Here is an 18657-nt window from a genome sequence, read left to right as displayed (position 1 = left end):
AGATAAGAGAACCTGATAGGCACAATACCACCCGCACCACAGCAAGCGGCTCTGAGGTGAAGTGCTGAACAGTCCAAAGTGTTTGCAAATCTATCGCTATGAAAATAAATTTTAATTGTGTGTAATGTTGTGCAGAAGGGCAAGACGCTGCCGTTTCTTCATCAACCTGAACAGGGCCTTTTGTGTTGGCAGCTAAATCCCTGTGATAGTGTGATATGTCAAAGAAATACATGACATATACGTATACATATAAAGAACACGCATGTAAAGAAATGCTGTCGACCAAAAATGGCTTAAAAATAATGAAATGAAATGTTTCAACATTAAAAAATACTATAAACAGTAATCAGTAAGCCATAATAAATGAAACAAAGTCAAGATTTGGTGTGAGACGAGCCTTTGCTTTAAAAAAAAAAATAGTAGTCTCCGGTACAGTGAGTGCAGTTTTATGCGGAAATGAGCTGTAGGTTTTACTGAGCATCTCGCAGAACCAGCCACAGTTCTTCTGGACACTTTGACTGTCACACACGCTTCTTCAGTTTGCACCAAAACCCAGTAGCCTTCATTATGTTTTCTTTTTTAATCTGAAAAGTGCTCATTTATGGAATGTGCTGCTCAGATACCGTACAAACATTTTTATTTTCTGTAACATTTGGACTCTAAAATGTTTTTGTACTGACTCGATAATGTAGAAGTCATAAAATAGAAATCTATGTGGAAAAATAGGGCGCCTGAGACTTCTGCACAGTACTCTGTATGGGTGGCATGGTGGTGTAGTGGTTCGCGCTGTCGCCTCACAGCAAGAAGGTTCGGGTTCGAGCCCCGTGGCCGGCGAGGGCCTTTCTGTGCGGAGTTTGCATGTTCTCCCTGTGTCCGTGTGGGTTTCCTCCGGGTGCTCCGGTTTCCCCCACAGTCCAAAGACATGCAGGTTAGGTTAACTGGTGACTCTAAATTGAGTGTGAATGGTTGTCTATGTGTCAGCCCTGTGATGACTTGTCCAGGGTGTACCCTGCTTTTCGCCCGTAGTCAGCTGGGATAGGCTCCAGCTTGCCTGTGACCCTGTAGAACAGGATAAAGCAGCTAGAGATAACGAGATGATATATATATATATATATATATATATATTTGCCCAAACTTCCCAAAATGCACCAGGGTACACCTGTGATAACTGGTAGGTTTATGAAAGGCCTATTGTGGTATCTGTTTTTTTAGCAGGAGGATATGTTTCATTGTCTTCAATCATAGGCAGCAAAAAAAAAAAAAAGTTGACTTTTGTGCTTGTCTCATTTTTGGGGTGTTGGTGTGATGTTACAAGAATATGGGATTTGGTTCCCTTGTTTTGCGAAAGGGAAAACTGCTTTTTCTCGACAGTCGTCATTCGGACATACTGTATATTGTATCATACTTTTAGCAAAGTATAAAACTGTTCTTGTATCCCAGAGCTGCAGTGGCCAAATGATGGCAAGATGCCAACTTCACCTAGAACGAACCTGACATCATATTTAGCCTTGTAGCAGATGAAACTTCAAACTTAGCCACAAATAACAATGATAAAGACTTTCCCAAAAAGCTGATGCCTGTTTTTTGTGTCTGCGGTCTTTCAAATGCCACACAGCTGAGGATTCATCCAATGCAAGGCGACAGTATTAGACTGTTTGGCTAAACAACAGATTCACAACAATGTAGAAATAAATTGGTGCCATGTGCATTCTTCAAGCCTGGTGCTGATCTCTTCAACAAATGCTCCACCCCGAAACTCATGAAATATGCTGATACTGAAATATTTCTCATATGTTTCATGACTCTGATGCTAATTTTTTTTTAATTTGTTATTCCTATGAGAAGTTAGTGGTTGTGCCCTATTCTAACATTGTTATTGCCAGCACAGTTCCAATGGCATTTTTATACCATGAAAATATTTCGACGATCTCGGACGTGAGTGATAACCGTCAGGTTTCGTTGTTAGCTCCTAAAGACTAAAGAAAAGAAGTTCTGTTTCTTGCTCACCATTTCCCATCAACATTGACAATGGATCCAATTTGCAAACATTGGATTCAGTGTTCCAGAATGCAATGCAGCTATACGATGCCGTTGCGCTTGGTGAGTTAGCAAGCTACGAGATAACGGGCGCAGTGGTGTTGAAAGTTGAAGCTTTGGAAGCTGATCTGTTTGAGCAGAGGACTAAAACGCCGCTGCATCACTCTCTTTACGTGGAGATGAAACGATGGCTAAGTTAGTCTGTACCACATTCAGCTGGTATTCAAATGGTATTATAGGTAACGTAGGAAGCTGTTCACCAAAGTAAAAACAGACCAAGTAAATAAAAGATGTTTGAACCAAAAACGTCAACTTGGAATTGAATCATAAAATAAATCTTTTGCACAGCAAAATACAGTGATTGATCTGCAAGTCTTTCAGGATGGATTTTCCTCGAAGACTCAGAAAAATGTTCCTCAAGGATTCTTTAGATGTTTAATGGTTCAAGCTTTGCGCTTATTCATGAGGACGTGATGGAGAAAAGCCAGTGTTCTAGCTTTCTAAAAGAGTTCTCCTCAGAGTATTTTCGGAACAGTAAACCCTCTCTTGTAGAGTTCTATAGTGAACCTTCAGGGGGTTTTTTCGCAGAGAGACAAACTTAACCCTTTAGGATGCTAGAGGGCTTGTTTTTGTTTGGACGATAGTGGATAGTGGATCTCCACATTCACTGGATATGAGGAACCGCATGCTCTGATTGGCTACTCTACTACTAGGCTATCAGCTCATATACCGTGAATAGAGAAAAACAAAATGGCGGCGCGTGTAGCTGAACCAACTGAGGATGAAATAAAAACTCTAGTCGAAAACAAAACCCCAAAATTTATCAAGTATGTCAAAGAAACAGAAATGGCGAAAAGAATATAATCCCCCCCCCCCCCCCCCCCACCAAAATTTCCTGTTCCACACTCCAGCCCGGTCGGTGGCGGTAATGCATCTTTAAGTTGGTTTGCCAACCGCCAAAAAAAAAAAACCTCAAGAAGAATAAGAAGAAAAACCCAAAAATACAAAAAAACCAACAGAATATGGAATGAAAGTATTTAATGGTAAGAACGTATCTTTTTTTATTTTTCAAGAATTATTACGATAGCATTTTCCACAAATTGCTTCTGTCATTTCACCGGTTTGTTTACAGTCTCAACGGAAATTATTTTGTCAGACACTGTGGATAAAGTTTTTATTTATCGAATTTGCAAGAAATAAAAATAATGCTCTGTTTCTCAAAATCCAGTGAATGCAGATAGAATAAAATAGTTATTCCACTCAATCTCGTCATACATGGTTTACAGCTAATTCGGTGCTATGCACTTCGTCGGCTATCAGCTCATGTACGACTTGATTTTGTGGAATAACTGTTAAATGTTTTTGTCCAATCATGCCCTTCTGCTCAATTCTTTTTACTCGAAAATTTGCTTTCCATAATGAGTCCAGAGCTGATTTGTAATGTGGTCATGTTTGTTGTTTGTGTTCATATGCCAGGTCATAAAGCAGCTGCTGAGAAAAACATGGTGTCTGGGAGCTTGTTGTCTGATCTGGAGAGCCTCAGTGCTAGGGTTCTCTCCAGCTCTTTACCCTCAACAGATGACAAGCAGCCATCAGCGAACAACAGCAGCAGTGACTCAGGACCTCACAGGAGAGCAAAGCGTTTCCTCTCCTACCCACGCTTCGTGGAAGTCATGGTTGTTGCCGACTACAAGATGGTGGAACATCACAGGAACAACCTCCAGCACTACATTCTAACATTAATGTCGATTGTAAGTTCTGTCTGATGTATGGCATCTGGCCTTGATTTTCTTGCATGCTGTTACTTTATGCATAGATCAAGTATTCGCCCAAGAACGAACTCCAATCCTTCAACACAAACTCTTCTGACTGATATGATGAATGTGAAAAATGAAGAATAAAATCAGGAATGGTCACATAAAATGCATGCTTTTTGGCATGGCTTCCAGGGAGCTGAAGTTGACCTAATTCTGTCTTGGCACAGGCTGCATTCTCTGCAGGTTTCTGGGAGTGCAATCAACTTTCTCAACAGCCGAGAAATATTTCTGCTGCAGTTGACCAACTGTATTATAAATAGAACTGCTGTGCGAGTCCTCCTTGAGAATCTTAGCTCCACGCAGCTGCATTAATTAGAGTTATCTGAGGATAAAATGGCTTTCAGACGTAGAATTATAAATCCGTGGAGGTCAATGTCATGCATGTTATCTTATTTTTTCTTCTTGCCAACATTTTAATCTGAAACTTTGTAAAAGAACGTTTGAAATGTGTGTGCACACATCAGGAGGGTGTTCAGATTTTTTTTTTTCCAAAGCATTTCTCAGGGGATCATTTTGAAAAAGGTACCGTAATATTGCTCTGTTCATGTCCCATTGCAAGCATCAAAACCAAATCCAACCACTTCATTCCTAACCACACACTTTTGCAAAATGGTATTTCGTCACCAACACGAGCCTGTTTTGCTTTGTCTTCATCCAGGTTTCCTCAATCTATAAGGATCCCAGCATTGGCAATCTGATCAACATTGTTATTGTGAAGCTAGTCATAATAAACAATGAGCTGGTAAGATAACAGTCTCTCGGCATTCTCATACATTGTACATGGTTGCGTAGTCTCAGCTATCGCAGCTGGCCGTTTACAAGTTTTCACTGCCCTGCATCTTTATCCAAGACAAAGCATGTCCGTTATCTGAGTCAAAGCATTCAGATAGTTTCATCATCCATTGTTTTTTATAATCAAAGCCTACTGTACTGTTGCTAAAACGTCTTACAGTCATTAGCTTACTGATTACCTTGTAGTCCGGATAGTCTTCGATCATGTCATACACTTCTCTCTCTTTCTACGCAGAAGGGTCCAGTTATCTCTTTCAATGCACAAGCCACTTTAAAGAACTTCTGTGTCTGGCAGCTGGATCAGAACAACCTCGACGACGAACACCATGACCACTACGACACTGCTATCCTCATCACCAGGTCCCGCAGCTTTTACTTCCTCTTAGAAGGAAAGGTTAGCCAAAATGCTAACATGGCTAACTAGGGCATACATGTCAACAGTTAGCATAACTCAACACAGTGGCTACAGAGCAAATTAAATTTGAATACTCAAGTGCCATAATCAAGTATACCATTACAAAACTGGGGGGTTTAAATCTGGATCCCAGTGGCCAATTGGTTGTTGTAGAATTGTATAAAACAGCTCAGGTGTGTGTATGTGTTGTATAAATGTAACCTGAGTGTACTTCTACAGGCAGGATATCTGTCGAGCAAAAGACAAGTGCGACACTTTAGGTAATTTTTTTTTTTTTTTTTAAATATCCATAATATAATGAGCATAGTGGTGATTATTTTTGATTAATAGTACTATTCCTATGAATAACAGTTACGACTTCAGTAATACCAGTTATTCTGTGCTTTGCCAGGTCTTGCAGAGTTGGGCACAGTGTGTGATCCATACAGGAGCTGCAGCATCAGTGAAGATAGCGGCCTGAGTACCGCTTTCACTATTGCTCATGAGCTCGGCCATGTGTAAGTGACCCTTTCCACTACCTGCTACCACTGATTGTCAGTCTTACGCTCATAGCAAATGGGTTTTGTTGCTGGATGTTTGGATAGTTCTACTTGGAACCTGCTCTCAGAGGGTAAAACCATGTTGTAGGCTTTCCATGGAGAGACAACCTTCAGGTGTTCCAATTTAACCCTTAACTCCACGTACGGTACATACTCATCTCCAGCCTTTTTCTTTGTCCCCAAATCTTCTCCACAGTTCTTGACTCTTTTCTTTTGCTGCCGAGTCTTCTTTACTGGTTTCTCATCCTTTTCTTTGGTCCACATGTTTTCCACTGGTTCCCAGTTTTCTTTCCTGGCCTTTAACCTTCTACCCTGGTCATCATTCTTTTTCACAGGTCTTTGGTTTCTGATCTTTAATCTTAAGAATTTTAGATTTAACTAGATCTATATACTAGTCTCCATTTTTCTTCCTTCATCCAGAATTGTCTACACTGGTCTAGAGCCTTTTCCTGTTCTTCCTTATCTTGCTTACGCCAAGTCTTTTGCACTGATCTCTCATCTTTCTTGGTCTTTAACCTTCCATCCTGGTCTTCAGTCTTTTTGAGTGGTCTTTGCGCTTCTCCATTCATTCACAATCTTCCCCTTTGGTTGCTGTAATTTTGACTTGTTCAGTTTCTTTTCAGGGCCCAAATGTTCTCTACCAGTCCAAAATCTTCTCTTTTCTCCAGCCTTATTCACTCCTTCAGAATTACCTCAAATTTCTGTTTTCATGAGTGTTTGGTCTCCATTGATCCACAAGCTTTAATCTTAAGTGCGATACATTTAGCTAGATGTACAGTCTTTGCTAGCTTCTGTTTTTTCCATTCCCTAAAATCATCTAGACTGGTCAAGAGTCTTTTCCTGTGCTTCATCCTCTTCTTTAATGGTTTTCATTGACCTTCTCTGGGGCGGCACGGTGGTGTAGTGGTTAGCGCTGTCGCCTAACAGCAAGAAGGTCCTGGGTTCGAGCCCTGGGGCCAGCAAGGGCCTTTCTGTGTGGAGTTTGCATGTTCTCCCCGTGTCCATGTGGGTTTCCTCCGGGTGCTCCGGTTTCCCCCACAGTCCAAAGACATGCAGGTTAGGTTAACTGGTGACTCTAAATTGACTGTGAGTGTGAATGGTTGTCTGTGTCTATGTGTCAGCCCTGTGATGACCTGGCGACTTGTCCAGGGTGTACCCCACTTTTTGCCCATAGTCAGCTGGGATAGGCTCCAGCTTGCCTGCGACCCTGTAGAAGGATAAAGCGGCTAGAGATAATGAGATGAGATGAGATGAGATTGATCTTCTCTGGTTTAGATCTTTTTTGCTGGTCCCCAAACTTCTTTCTTGGGCTTTATCCTTCTATCCTGGTCTTCAGTCATGTTGACTGATCTCTGGTCTTCAGCATTTGTTCTCCGCTGGTACAAAACCTTCGATGCTTATTCACTTCTTCAAATTTATTTCTAATTTCCAGTGTTCTCTCCTGGCACCTCATAATTTCCCCTGTTCCTTACACACTATCTTGGTTACAGAATGCCTCCCTGATCTACAATCTTCTACTTCTACTAGTGTCCTAGTCCAGTCTTCTATTCTGGTCCCTTGTGTTATTGTTTGATCCCATATTTTCTTCACTAGTCCATGGCATTCTTCATTGCAGTCTTCCTTCTTGGTTCCTGCTTTACTTTCCATGTCCCAGGCGTTCGCCAGTGGCCACCAGTCCTCGACCCTGGTCCAAATTTTTTACCCTTTTCTCCAATTTTCTCCAATCAACACAATAACTCAAATGCACAGATGTTGGATCATTGAAATATTTTGGTGAACCCTTGATCATACCATGATAATAAGCTATAAACTCTGTCTATGCTTGATAAGCAAACCCTCATGAACATATATGTGTTGTAATTTGTTGAGTCTACCGGTTGCAATGTAAGTTGGAGGCAAATGGAAAAACATTGAGCCTTTGAGTGTTCCACGATCAGCAATCCATGGCTAGGATTCAAAGATAGCATCTTTTGTCTTGATATATGACAAGGAAGGATGCTGTTTCTTTCTTCCCTGTTGATCAGAGAGATGATATGTGTGTCAGATGAATCATGTGTTCACCTCCAAACCCAAGACTATCTCAGGTTGCAAACACTCATGGATATGAGCTGAGTCCTTTGGGTGATGGGCAGATTGATGACTTTGGATTATTGTTTTTTCCATCTTCACATTGGCTGTAAAATAACATAAAGTGGGACTGTATTTCACCTGCTGTGTTCATTCTTCCAAACTCTTCCTTCTAGATCGTCGTAGCCCATTCCCTCCTGCTTGTCAGCCTCCTCTATCCATCACTCAGAAGACTAAGATAAGGTTCAATGTTTTTCAGTTGCAAAAACGATATCACATCTACCAGACAAAATAAATTGCAACATATGTTCATGAGGGTTTGCTTATCAGGATGACAGTTGATACCTTATGATCACACCATGATGCCATCACTGTCAACCTGAAACAATGAAGGCTAACATATTGTGTGATTCGTCTGAAACACATACCCTCTATCTTCGCTCTGACCAACAGGGAAGAAAGACATTTTGTCCTTCTTGCCCGGATATATCTCATCTCATTATCTGTAGCCGCTTTATCCTTCTACAGGGTCGCAGGCAAGCTGGAGCCTATCCCAGCTGACTACGGGTGAAAGGCGGGGTACACCCTGGACAAGTCGCCAGGTCATCACAGGGCTGACACATAGACACAGACAACCATTCACACTCACATTCACACCTACGCTCAATTTAGAGTCACCAGTTAACCTAACCTGCATGTCTTTGGACTGTGGGGGAAACCGGAGCACCCGGAGGAAACCCACTCGGACACGGGGAGAACATGCAAACTCCGCACAGAAAGGCCCTTGCCGGCCCCGGGGCTCGAACCCAGGACCTTCTTGCTGTGAGGCGACAGCGCTAACCACTACACCACTGTGCCGCCCCGCCCGGATATATATCAAGGCAAAATATGCTTTGAATTTCTTTGAATCCGAGTCATGGATCATTGAACACGTAACTAGTTCTACCACTTCAGAATACCAAAATTATCTTGATGAACAATTTGGGATGTATAACATCAGGAACTCACTTTTTTTTTGTGAATGCTCAAGTATTTTATTCTTGAACACCCAGAGATTACAGAAGTAGGCTACAGATATGCAGCTTTTTTTTTCCTCACTGAAGCTTTTTGCACTGTAATCATTCATTTATTTCCATTGCGTGCACAAGATGGGATTTTGGAATTCTTTTCTTATCCGGTGGAGGGCTGTGACCTCACTGCTGTAGGCTGAGCAGGGGATTGAGCTCCTGGCGCTATAAGGTGCAAAGCTGTACGCATCACACCTCGCTCCCGCCCTCTCCATTCCCTGCATGACCTCCTTTCAACCACTCAGCTTCACAAACAGCATTGATACCGCTCTGGCTACTGGGTCGTTGAAGTGCTGTTCAAGTCCAAATGTAGAAAGGAAATATTGGGAATCTATAAATTGATCGAAAGAGTCACTGATGCATGTGTATGCATGTGTACATTGTGTTCTGCAGGTTCAACATGCCCCATGATGACAGTAATAAGTGCAAAGAGGACGGTGTTAAGATTCAGCAGCATGTCATGGCCCCCACACTCAACTACTACACCAACCCCTGGATGTGGTCCAAATGCAGCCGAAAATACATCACAGAGTTCCTCGAGTACGTACTGCAAATTATGGTGGCTTTCTGTGAATTCTACACAGTCATAAGCTCATACTCTGTGCAGAATAATGAGACATGTTCAAGAGACGGTTCAATGCACGTTTTAAAAGTAATCTTTTTCACCAAGTTAGTTCAATCAGCTCCAGTCCTCCAAATCTTTGAATTAAACTACATTCAGGGCCATCAACACACACTCAAGGCATTTTTGTGTGTGTGTGTGTGTGTGTGTCTTGTTTTTCTCTTGTTTGTTTTGTTTTCTTCTTGAAGTCTTTTTTATCATCTCTTATCAGCACAGGGTATGGAGAGTGCTTGCTCGACGAGCCCGTGTCCAGGCCGTACCCCCTTCCCCAGCAGCTCCCCGGGCGCATATACAGTGTCAATCAACAATGTGAACTCATATTTGGACCGGGGACACAGGTCTGCCCATATATGGTAAGTCAACACTGTATTGCACTGATTATGATCTGATTTTGGTCTTTTAAACTCTTTGTTAGTAAATCTGCTTACGTTATATGATTATCACTGTATTTCAGAGGAATTTGTGAAATTGTCTTTTTGACATGGGATGACAAAGAAGTGTTTCTCATCTCATCTCATCTCATCTCATCTCATCTCATTATCTGTAGCCACTTTATCCTTCTACAGGGTCGCAGGCAAGCTGGAGCCTATCCCAGCTGACTACAGGTGAAAGGCGGGGTACACCCTGGACAAGTCGCCAGGTCATCACAGGGCTGACACATAGAGACACACAACCATTCACACTCACATTCACACCTACGGTCAATTTAGAGTCACCAGTTAACCTAACCTGCATGTCTTTGGACTGTGGGGGAAACCGGAGCACCCGGAGGAAACCCACGCGGACACGGGGAGAACATGCAAACTCCGCACAGAAAGGCCCTCGCCGGCCCCGGGGCTCAAACCCGGACCTTCTTGCTGTGAGGCGACAGCGCTAACCACTACACCACCGTGCCGCCACAAAGAAGTGTTTAATATTTAAAAGTGAAGATAAAACTGTTCGCATTGACAGGAATATTCAAAAAGAAGAAGAAGCCTTTACTTGTCACATGCACACTTAAGCACAGCAAAATTCCTCCTCTGCATTGAACCCATCCGAAGCAGCACACACACACACACACCCAGAGCAGTAGGCAGCAATGCAACAGCACTCAGGGAGCAGTTGTGGAATAGTCAGGTGCCTTGTTCAAGGGCACTTCAGCCATGATACACAGGAAGGGGAAAGTGCTATTCGTTAACTCAACTCCCCTCACATTTTCCTGCCGGTTCCGGAAACTGAACCAGCAACCTGCTGGACCCAAGACTGCTTCTCTATCCTTCAGGCCATGACTGCTGCATGGCTGAGTTGAATTCAATATTAAATATTCAAGTGATTTATTCCTCACTTTCAACACTTCCAACATCACAAAGAAATCCACCACAGCAATGAAAGATCCTTCGTAATAATGTTAATGTTTTTTATTCTATCCACATTCACTGGATATGAGCAGTCGCACACTCTGATTGGCTACTCTGCAACCAGGCTATCAGCTCATATACCATGAGAAGAGAAAAACAAAATGGCGGAGCGTGTTGCTGAATCAACCGAGGACGAAATAAAAACTTGACTCGAAAACAAAACCCCAAAAAATACAAAAAAAGCAACAGAATATGGAATGAAAGTATTTGATGGTAAGAACGTATCTTTTGTTATTTTTCAAGAATTATTATTATTATCTCATTTTTCACAAATTGCTCCTGTCATTTTGCCGGTTTGTTTACATTCTAAGCAGAAATTATTTTGTTGGACGTTTTGTGTAAAGTTTTTATTTATCGAATTTGCAAAAAATAAAAATAAAAATGCTCTGTTTCTTAAAATTCAGTGAATGTGGATTGAATAAAACAGTTATTCCACTCAATCTCGTCGTACATGGCTTATAGCCGACTCGGTGCTACGTGCCTCGTCGGCTATCAGCTCATGTACGACTCGATTTCGTGGAATAGCTGTTAAATATCACGAATCAAAGTTTTTATCCTGTGTGTTTGAAATTATATGACTATTACAGGTTTAGGAAGGCTTTAAATTTTTGCAGACTGCCCCTTTAATTTATTTTTCATTCCATTGTTGTATTTTATGGCAAATTCTTTATTGTTTATTGTTTCACTGAGCAGGATAGCAGAAATAAAATTTGTAAAAATGCCAGAATGAGAATGGTAATCATGGAAATACTTTATTACTGAATAACTGATCATGGTTTGTTTACATTTTTTATCTTTAAGCAGTAAAATTTCTTGAATTTTTTTCGACTGGTTCAAAAGCTCAAAGAAGTTTGAAAATTACAGCACTGAAATGTCCAAGGAACAATTAAATAAATGTGTAAAGCTATTCTATTCTAAAACAAAACCCCAAAAATTGTTATGAAGTATTTAAAAGAAACAGAAATAGCTGAGGCCGGCACGGTGGTGTAGTGGTTTGCGCTGTCGCCTCACAGCAAGAAGGTCCGGGTTTGAGCCCCGTGGCCGGCGAGGGCCTTTCTGTGCGGAGTTTGCATGTTCTCCCCGTGTCCACGTGGGTTTCCTCCGGGTGCTCCGGTTTCCCCCACAGTCCAAAGACATGCAGGTTAGGTTAACTGGTGACTCTACGGTAAATTGACCGTAGGTGTGAATGTGAATGGTTGTCTGTGTCTATGTGTCAGCCCTGTGATGACCTGGCGACTTGTCCAGGGTGTACCCCGCCTTTCGCCCGTAGTCAGCTGGGATAGGATCCAGCTTGCCTGTGACCCTGTAGAACAGGATAAAGCGGCTAGAGATAATGAGATGAGATGAGAAATAGCATAAAGAATATAGTTCCCCCCCCATATCTCCTGTTCCACACTCCAGCCCAGTTGGTGGTGGTAATGCACCTTTTAAGTTGGTTTGCCAGCTGCCAAAAACCTGAAAGAAGAAGAAAAAAAACAAAATACAAAAAAAAGCAACAGAATATGGAATTAATGTATTTGATTGTAAGAACGTATCTTTTTAAAAAAAATTACATTCTAAGCGGAAATGATTTGGTCGGACGTTTTGTATAAAGTTTTGATTGATCGAATTTGCAAGAAATAAAAATAAAAATGCTCTGTTTCTCAAAATCCAGTGAATGTGGATAGAATAAAACAGTTATTCCACTCAATCTCGTTGTACATGGATTATAGACGACTCGGTGCTACGCGCCTCGTCAGCGATCAGCTCACGTATGACTCGATTTCGTGGAATAGCTGTTAATTATACAGCAGTTCGCACATGTCGTGAAAGCTACATCAAACTGTTAGGAATATCAATTTTTCTCAGTTATGTTGGTAAATTCATAAGAAAAGTCTCCGTACGATGAAAATTCTGTCACCAAACTAATAAATTCATTCTTTAAGCAAAATTCATGTTCATCAGATGTGTACTACCGCACACAGTCATAACCGCAAGATGTGTTGATAAATTGGTTAAAAAAAAGGCTCTGTATCAGAAAAATTACACTGTAATTCGAGCTCGCGTCAACCATAAGTTGATGTTCCATAGCCAGATTGATCCATATGGACACAGCAGTCGTATGCAACATTACCGATTTGTTTAATGACCGAGTGCCACCTTTTCTAGCAAGGCACTGGAATGAAATGCAGATTAAGCATATTTCTGTTGCTGCTGTAATGATTCACTGTCTTGAGTTTTGCTCTCTACATGGACATGCACAAACAGAGGAATGGAGAAGAGCTATTTTAGGTTCCAGTTCTTAGTAGTAGTTACATAACATTGTTAAACAGCACAGTGTAGTACATTGAGTTAGTGGCATTTAAAGTGTTTGTTTAAAGGGTGAGCCCTGTGAGAGAGGGATAGTTACACTGTGTGTGTGTGTGTGTGTTGTGAATGTTTGTGAGGGGGTGGTACTGAGGGTTAACAGTTTGTGTATGTATGTGTGTGTGTGTTTTCTCCAGATGCAGTGTCGACGGCTTTGGTGCACGAGTCCAGAAGGAGCTCAGCGTGGCTGCCGAACCCAGCACATGCCCTGGGCTGACGGCACTGACTGTGGCCACGGAAGGGCAAGTATTCAAGTTACACAAGCACACAAAAATACAAACCGTCAACCAAAATTTCTACATCATACTTTAACAGTTTACACGAAAGCTCCAAACAAGTACAACCTCCTGATTAGGAAACTGAGCCCGTAATACAGATGTCCTGCTGTTCTCTTAGAACTCAATCTCCTCCTCGTTCTTCCAGTTAGTGGAAGTTGAGCTCCAGCAGTCACTAATCCTCACATGTTAGAGGCTCGTCGGCATCGTTTACAATGATGCTGTACATCTGCGCGGAACACCCCTGAACTCGGAGTAGAGTTTGCGCTTGAGTATGGATTTAATCAAAAGATAACAGACATCAAGTCAAGTCAAGTTTATCTGTATAGCGCTTTTAACAATAAACATTGTCGCAAAGCAGCTTTACAGAATTTGAACGACTTAAAATACGAGCTAATTTTATCCCGAATCTATCCCCAACGAGCACGCCTGTGGCGATGGTGGCAAGGAAAAACTCCCTCAGACGACATGAGGAAGAAACCTTGAGAGGAACCAGACCCAAAAGGGAACCCATCCTCATTTGGGTGACAACATGACTATAACGTTAACAGTCCTAACATAAAGTCAGCTTCGTTGATGCTATAAACCCCCCACCGACGGAAACCCGAGCGCAAAACCGTTCACGACAACCGCAGTCCCAAAATCAGCAAGTCAACTGCAGTTACATCCAGCTTTATTCTATCCACATTCACTGGATATGAGCAATCGTGCACTCTGACTGGCTACTCCACTACAATGATATTAGCTCATATACTGTGAGTAGAGAAAAAACAAAATGGTGGACCGTGTTGCTGAAACAACCAAGGACGAAATAAAAACTCTACTCAAAAACAACCCCCCCCCAAAAAAAAAAGCATGGTAAGAACGTATCTTTTTTATTAATTTTTAAAGAATTATTATTATTATTATTATTATTGGGCGGCACGGTGGTGTAGTGGTTAGCGCTGTCGCCTCACAGCAAGAAGGTCCTGGGTTCGAGCCCCGTGGCCGGCGAGGGCCTTTCTGTGCGGAGTTTGCATGTTCTCCCCGTGTCCGCGTGGGTTTCCTCCGGGTGCTCCGGTTTCCCCCACAGTCCAAAGACATGCAGGTTAGGTTAACTGGTGACTCTAAATTGAGCGTAGGTGTGAATGTGAGTGTGAATGGTTGTCTGTGTCTCTGTGTCAGCCCTGTGATGACCTGGCGACTTGTCCAGGGTGTACCCCGCCTTTCGCCCGTAGTCAGCTGGGATAGGCTCCAGCTTGCCTGCGACCCTGTAGAAGGATAAAGCGGCTAGAGATAATGAGATGAGATTTATTATTATTATAGTATTTTTCACAAATTGCTGCTGTCATTTCGCCGGTTTGTCTACATTCTCAGCAGAAATGATTTTGTTGGAGGTTTTATATCAAGTTTTTATTGATCAAATTTGCAAAAAATACAAATAAAAATGCTCCGTTTCTCAAAATCCAGTGAATGTGGATAGAATAAAACAGTTATTCCACTCATTCTCGTCGTACATGGATTATAGGCTATCAGCTCATGTACAACTCAATTTCATGGAATAACTGTTAAATAACTCTGAGAAATACACTACCGTTCAAAAGTTTGGGGTCACTTTGAAATGTCCTTATTTTTGAAAGAAAAGCACTGTTCTTTTCAATGAAGATCACTTTAAACTAATCAGAAATCCACTCTATACATTGCTAATGTGGTAAATGACTATTCTAGCTGCAAATGTGTGGTTTTTGGTGCAATATCTCCATAGGTGTATAGAGGCCCATTTCCAGCAACTCTCACTCCAGTGTTCTAATGGTACAATGTGTTTGCTCATTGCCTCAGAAGGCTAATGGATGATTAGAAAACCCTTGTACAATCATGTTAGCACAGCTGAAAACAGTTGAGCTCTTTAGAGAAGCTATAAAACTGACCTTCCTTTGAGCAGATTGAGTTTCTGGAGCATCACATTTGTGGGGTCGATTAAATGCTCAAAATGGCCAGGAAAATGTCTTGACTATATTTTCTATTCATTTTACAACTTATGGTGGTAAATAAAAGTGTGACTTTTCATGGAAAACAGAAAATTGTCTGGGTGACCCCAAACTTTTGAACGGTAGTGTAACAATAGGATTCTAATGTTTGTTTTGTTCAAATCCCTTCAGTTTGAAACTAAAGTGACTGTACAGAGTAGTATATCAAGCTTAAATTAATCTGCCGTCAGTCTCTCACCCCAGTCTTTCTTTAAACAGCACTGTAAGCATGGTGTTTGCATCCCGAAGGAGCATGACTCGAGGCCGGTGGATGGAGAGTGGGGCATGTGGAGTCCCTTCGGCTCCTGCTCACGCACATGTGGAGGGGGTATCAAGATCGCCAACCGGGACTGCAACAGACCTGCGTAAGCACTGTAGATTGTTGAGTTCTCGTTATCCAGTTTCGAGATGAATGCTTTTTTTTTTTTTTTTTAATGCTTCATTTTGGTTGCCTTGGTAACTGTCGCATAAACCATGAGAAGTTATTCAGAAATACAGTATTTCCATTACTGCCATTCTCATTTTGAAGTTTTTATGAATTTTATTTCCGCTATCCTGCTCGGTGGAACAATAAACAATAATGAATTTGGCACAAAATACAATAATGGAATGAAAAATAAATTAAAGGGGCAGTCTGTAAAATTTTCAAGTCTTCCTAAACCTGTAATGGTCATAAAATTTCAAACATACAGGATAAAAACTTTGATTCATGATCAGTTATTTAACAGTTTATTTAACAATTTATTTATTTATTTATTATATTTAACAGTTATTCCATGAAATCGAGTCATACGTGAGGTGATCGCTGATGATGCGCAGGGCACTGAGTCGGCTATAAGCCAGCTATAATCCATGTACGACGAGATTGAATGGAATAACTGTTTTATTCTATCCACATGCACTGGATTTTGAGAAACAGAGCATTTTTATTTTTATTTTTTTCAAATTCGATCAATAAAAACTTTATACAAAACGTCCGACAAAATCTTTTCCGCTTAGGATGCAAACAAAGCAGCAATTTGTGAAAAATGCAATAATAATAATAATTCTTGAAAAAAAAGATACGTTCTTACCATGAAATACTTTCATTCCATATTTTGTTGCTTTTTTTTTTGTATTTTTTGGGGTTTTGTTTTCGAGTAGAGTTTTTATTTCGTCCTCGGCTGGTTCAGCAATACGCTCTGCCATTTTGTTTTTCTGTACTCACAGTATATGAGCTAATATCGTTGTAGTAGAGTAGCCAATCAATGTGCGTGATTGCTCATATCCAGTGAATGTGGATAGAATCATGTTCTGTATCTTCTTAGTTCCTTTACAGTGTGCTGGGCTTCTGTTTATGGGTTTTTTTCCAGCCTGGAAAATAGAAATAAAATGTCAGATTAGGACATCTTTATAAGAACAAATTTTTTAATCAAAAGATCACTCATGATTTTATTCTTTTTAATTCTTTTTGGTAATGTGTGCATGGGTTTTTTGCAGACCGAGGAATGGGGGGAAGTACTGCGTGGGACGTAGGATGAAGTTTCGCTCCTGCAACTCTGAGCCATGTTCGAAACTGCAAAGAGACTTCCGAGAGGAGCAGTGCTCTGCTTTCGATGGCCGCCATTTTAACATCAACAGTCTACCTCCGAACGTGCGCTGGGTGCCCAAGTATAGCGGAAGTAAGACCTTTATTTTGTGAGCGTTTTTCCAGTAGGAGTAAGTAGTCCTCGTTGGCTGTTCCCTGTCATTGTGCTAATTGGAGACAGATTTAACGGCATGGTCTCTGATCGATGCAGTTCCACAACTTGTAGGAAGTGTTTGATTTTGTAAGGAGCTCAGGAACTTGAGGCGGAGTGTTTATTTATTTATGTCTAGATCTAAATAATGCAAGCTTATGATTTAAGTAGGATATCCGAGTATATCGGTCTATCAGTAAAAATAAGACATTATTTCCCAGCACAATGCAGTGGCTCCATTTCACCTCTCTCTCAATCTGATGTTCCTGTATTTTCTTGGATTTTATTTCTTTCTCCGAAGTTCTCATGAAGGACCGCTGCAAGCTCTTCTGCAGAGTGGCAGGAAACACAGCCTACTATCAGCTCAAGGATCGAGTGATTGATGGCACGCCGTGTGGCCCCGACACCAGCGACATCTGTGTGCAAGGCCTGTGCAGGGTGAGTGTTTTTTTTTTTTTTACGATGTAGCATCACTCCATCATGATTAGTTTGACATGTTCTCCAGTGGTGATTAGTACTCACCTTTTTATACTCCATGAATCCATCTCCATTCCTCTTGTTTGTTGAGGATAGTGTTCCACTGGATGTTGCTTGAGTTTATGTTTCTAAAGTTCCACCACAGACTGTAATTCATTCTGCTTTGGAACTGAGTTCTCTTCCATATTTGCACTGTGTTTCTGCAGCAAGCGGGTTGTGACCATATTTTAAACTCCAAGGCCAGGAGAGATAAATGTGGAGTGTGTGGGGGAGACAACTCGTCCTGTAAGACAGTGGCAGGGACATTAAATACAGTGCACTACGGTACGTTCCATTACAACCTCAGAAAACTCCCTCGTTCTCTGACTCTTTTGGACCCAGTGAGTGAGTGAATGAAGGAAAGTGAGTAAATGTCACTGACTGTCACTCATTCACCCACTCACTCTCTATTTTTTTACTCACTCACTCACTCACTCACTCACTCACTGACTCACCTTTTCCTGCACTCACTCACTCACTCACTCACTCACTCACTCATTGACTCACTCACTCACTCACTCACTCACTCACTCACTCACTCACTCACTCACTTTTTCACTCATTCACTCTCTTGTGCACTCATTCACTCACTGTATTTCACTCATTCTCTTACTCACCCATTCACACTTTCACTCACTTTTTCCACTTATTCACTCTCTTACTCACTCACTCATGCTTTCACCCACTCATTCTCTTACTCACTCACTCTTTCATTCACTCATTCTCTTGTTCACTCATTCACTCACTCTTTTTCAGTCACCCTTGTACGCATTCACACACTCTCTTATTCATTCAGCCATTCACTCACTCACTCTTTCCTGCAGTTACTCACTCACTCTCTTACTCATTCACACACACACTTATTCATTGTCACTCACTCACTCACTCACTCACTCACTCACTCACTCACTCTTTCCTGCAGTTACTAACTCACACTCTTTCTTTCACTCACTCTCTTACTTGCTCTTTCTTTCTTTCTTTCTTTCTTTCTTTCTTTCTTTCACTCACTCACTCACTCACTCACTCACTCACTGTCTTTCATT

The 18657-nt window shown here is 41.4% G+C and overlaps 1 protein-coding gene across 3 annotated transcripts in view; it reads left to right on the top strand.

Moving 5' to 3' along the window:
- The window catches only part of LOC132874422 (A disintegrin and metalloproteinase with thrombospondin motifs 9-like), a 109926-nt gene that overhangs the window by 12742 nt on the left and 78527 nt on the right, over window positions 1-18657 (top strand). For 2 of the 3 annotated variants that reach the window (XM_060910594.1, XM_060910597.1), the window contains exons 4-15: window positions 3514-3788; window positions 4513-4596; window positions 4882-5006; window positions 5281-5321; window positions 5453-5558; window positions 9128-9274; window positions 9568-9709; window positions 13237-13341; window positions 15600-15745; window positions 16860-17041; window positions 17400-17536; window positions 17782-17899. In XM_060910594.1, coding sequence (XP_060766577.1) covers window positions 3514-3788; window positions 4513-4596; window positions 4882-5006; window positions 5281-5321; window positions 5453-5558; window positions 9128-9274; window positions 9568-9709; window positions 13237-13341; window positions 15600-15745; window positions 16860-17041; window positions 17400-17536; window positions 17782-17899 — 1608 coding nt within the window. The remainder of the gene's footprint in view (window positions 1-3513; window positions 3789-4512; window positions 4597-4881; window positions 5007-5280; window positions 5322-5452; window positions 5559-9127; window positions 9275-9567; window positions 9710-13236; window positions 13342-15599; window positions 15746-16859; window positions 17042-17399; window positions 17537-17781; window positions 17900-18657) is intronic. The other variant, XM_060910596.1, reaches the window with a different exon arrangement.

The sequence above is a fragment of the Neoarius graeffei genome, chromosome 26 (genome assembly GCF_027579695.1).
Source record: "Neoarius graeffei isolate fNeoGra1 chromosome 26, fNeoGra1.pri, whole genome shotgun sequence".
Taxonomy (NCBI): Eukaryota; Metazoa; Chordata; class Actinopteri; order Siluriformes; family Ariidae; genus Neoarius; species Neoarius graeffei.
Note: the sequence above shows the minus strand (reverse complement) of the source record. Positions and strands in the feature narration are given on the sequence as shown.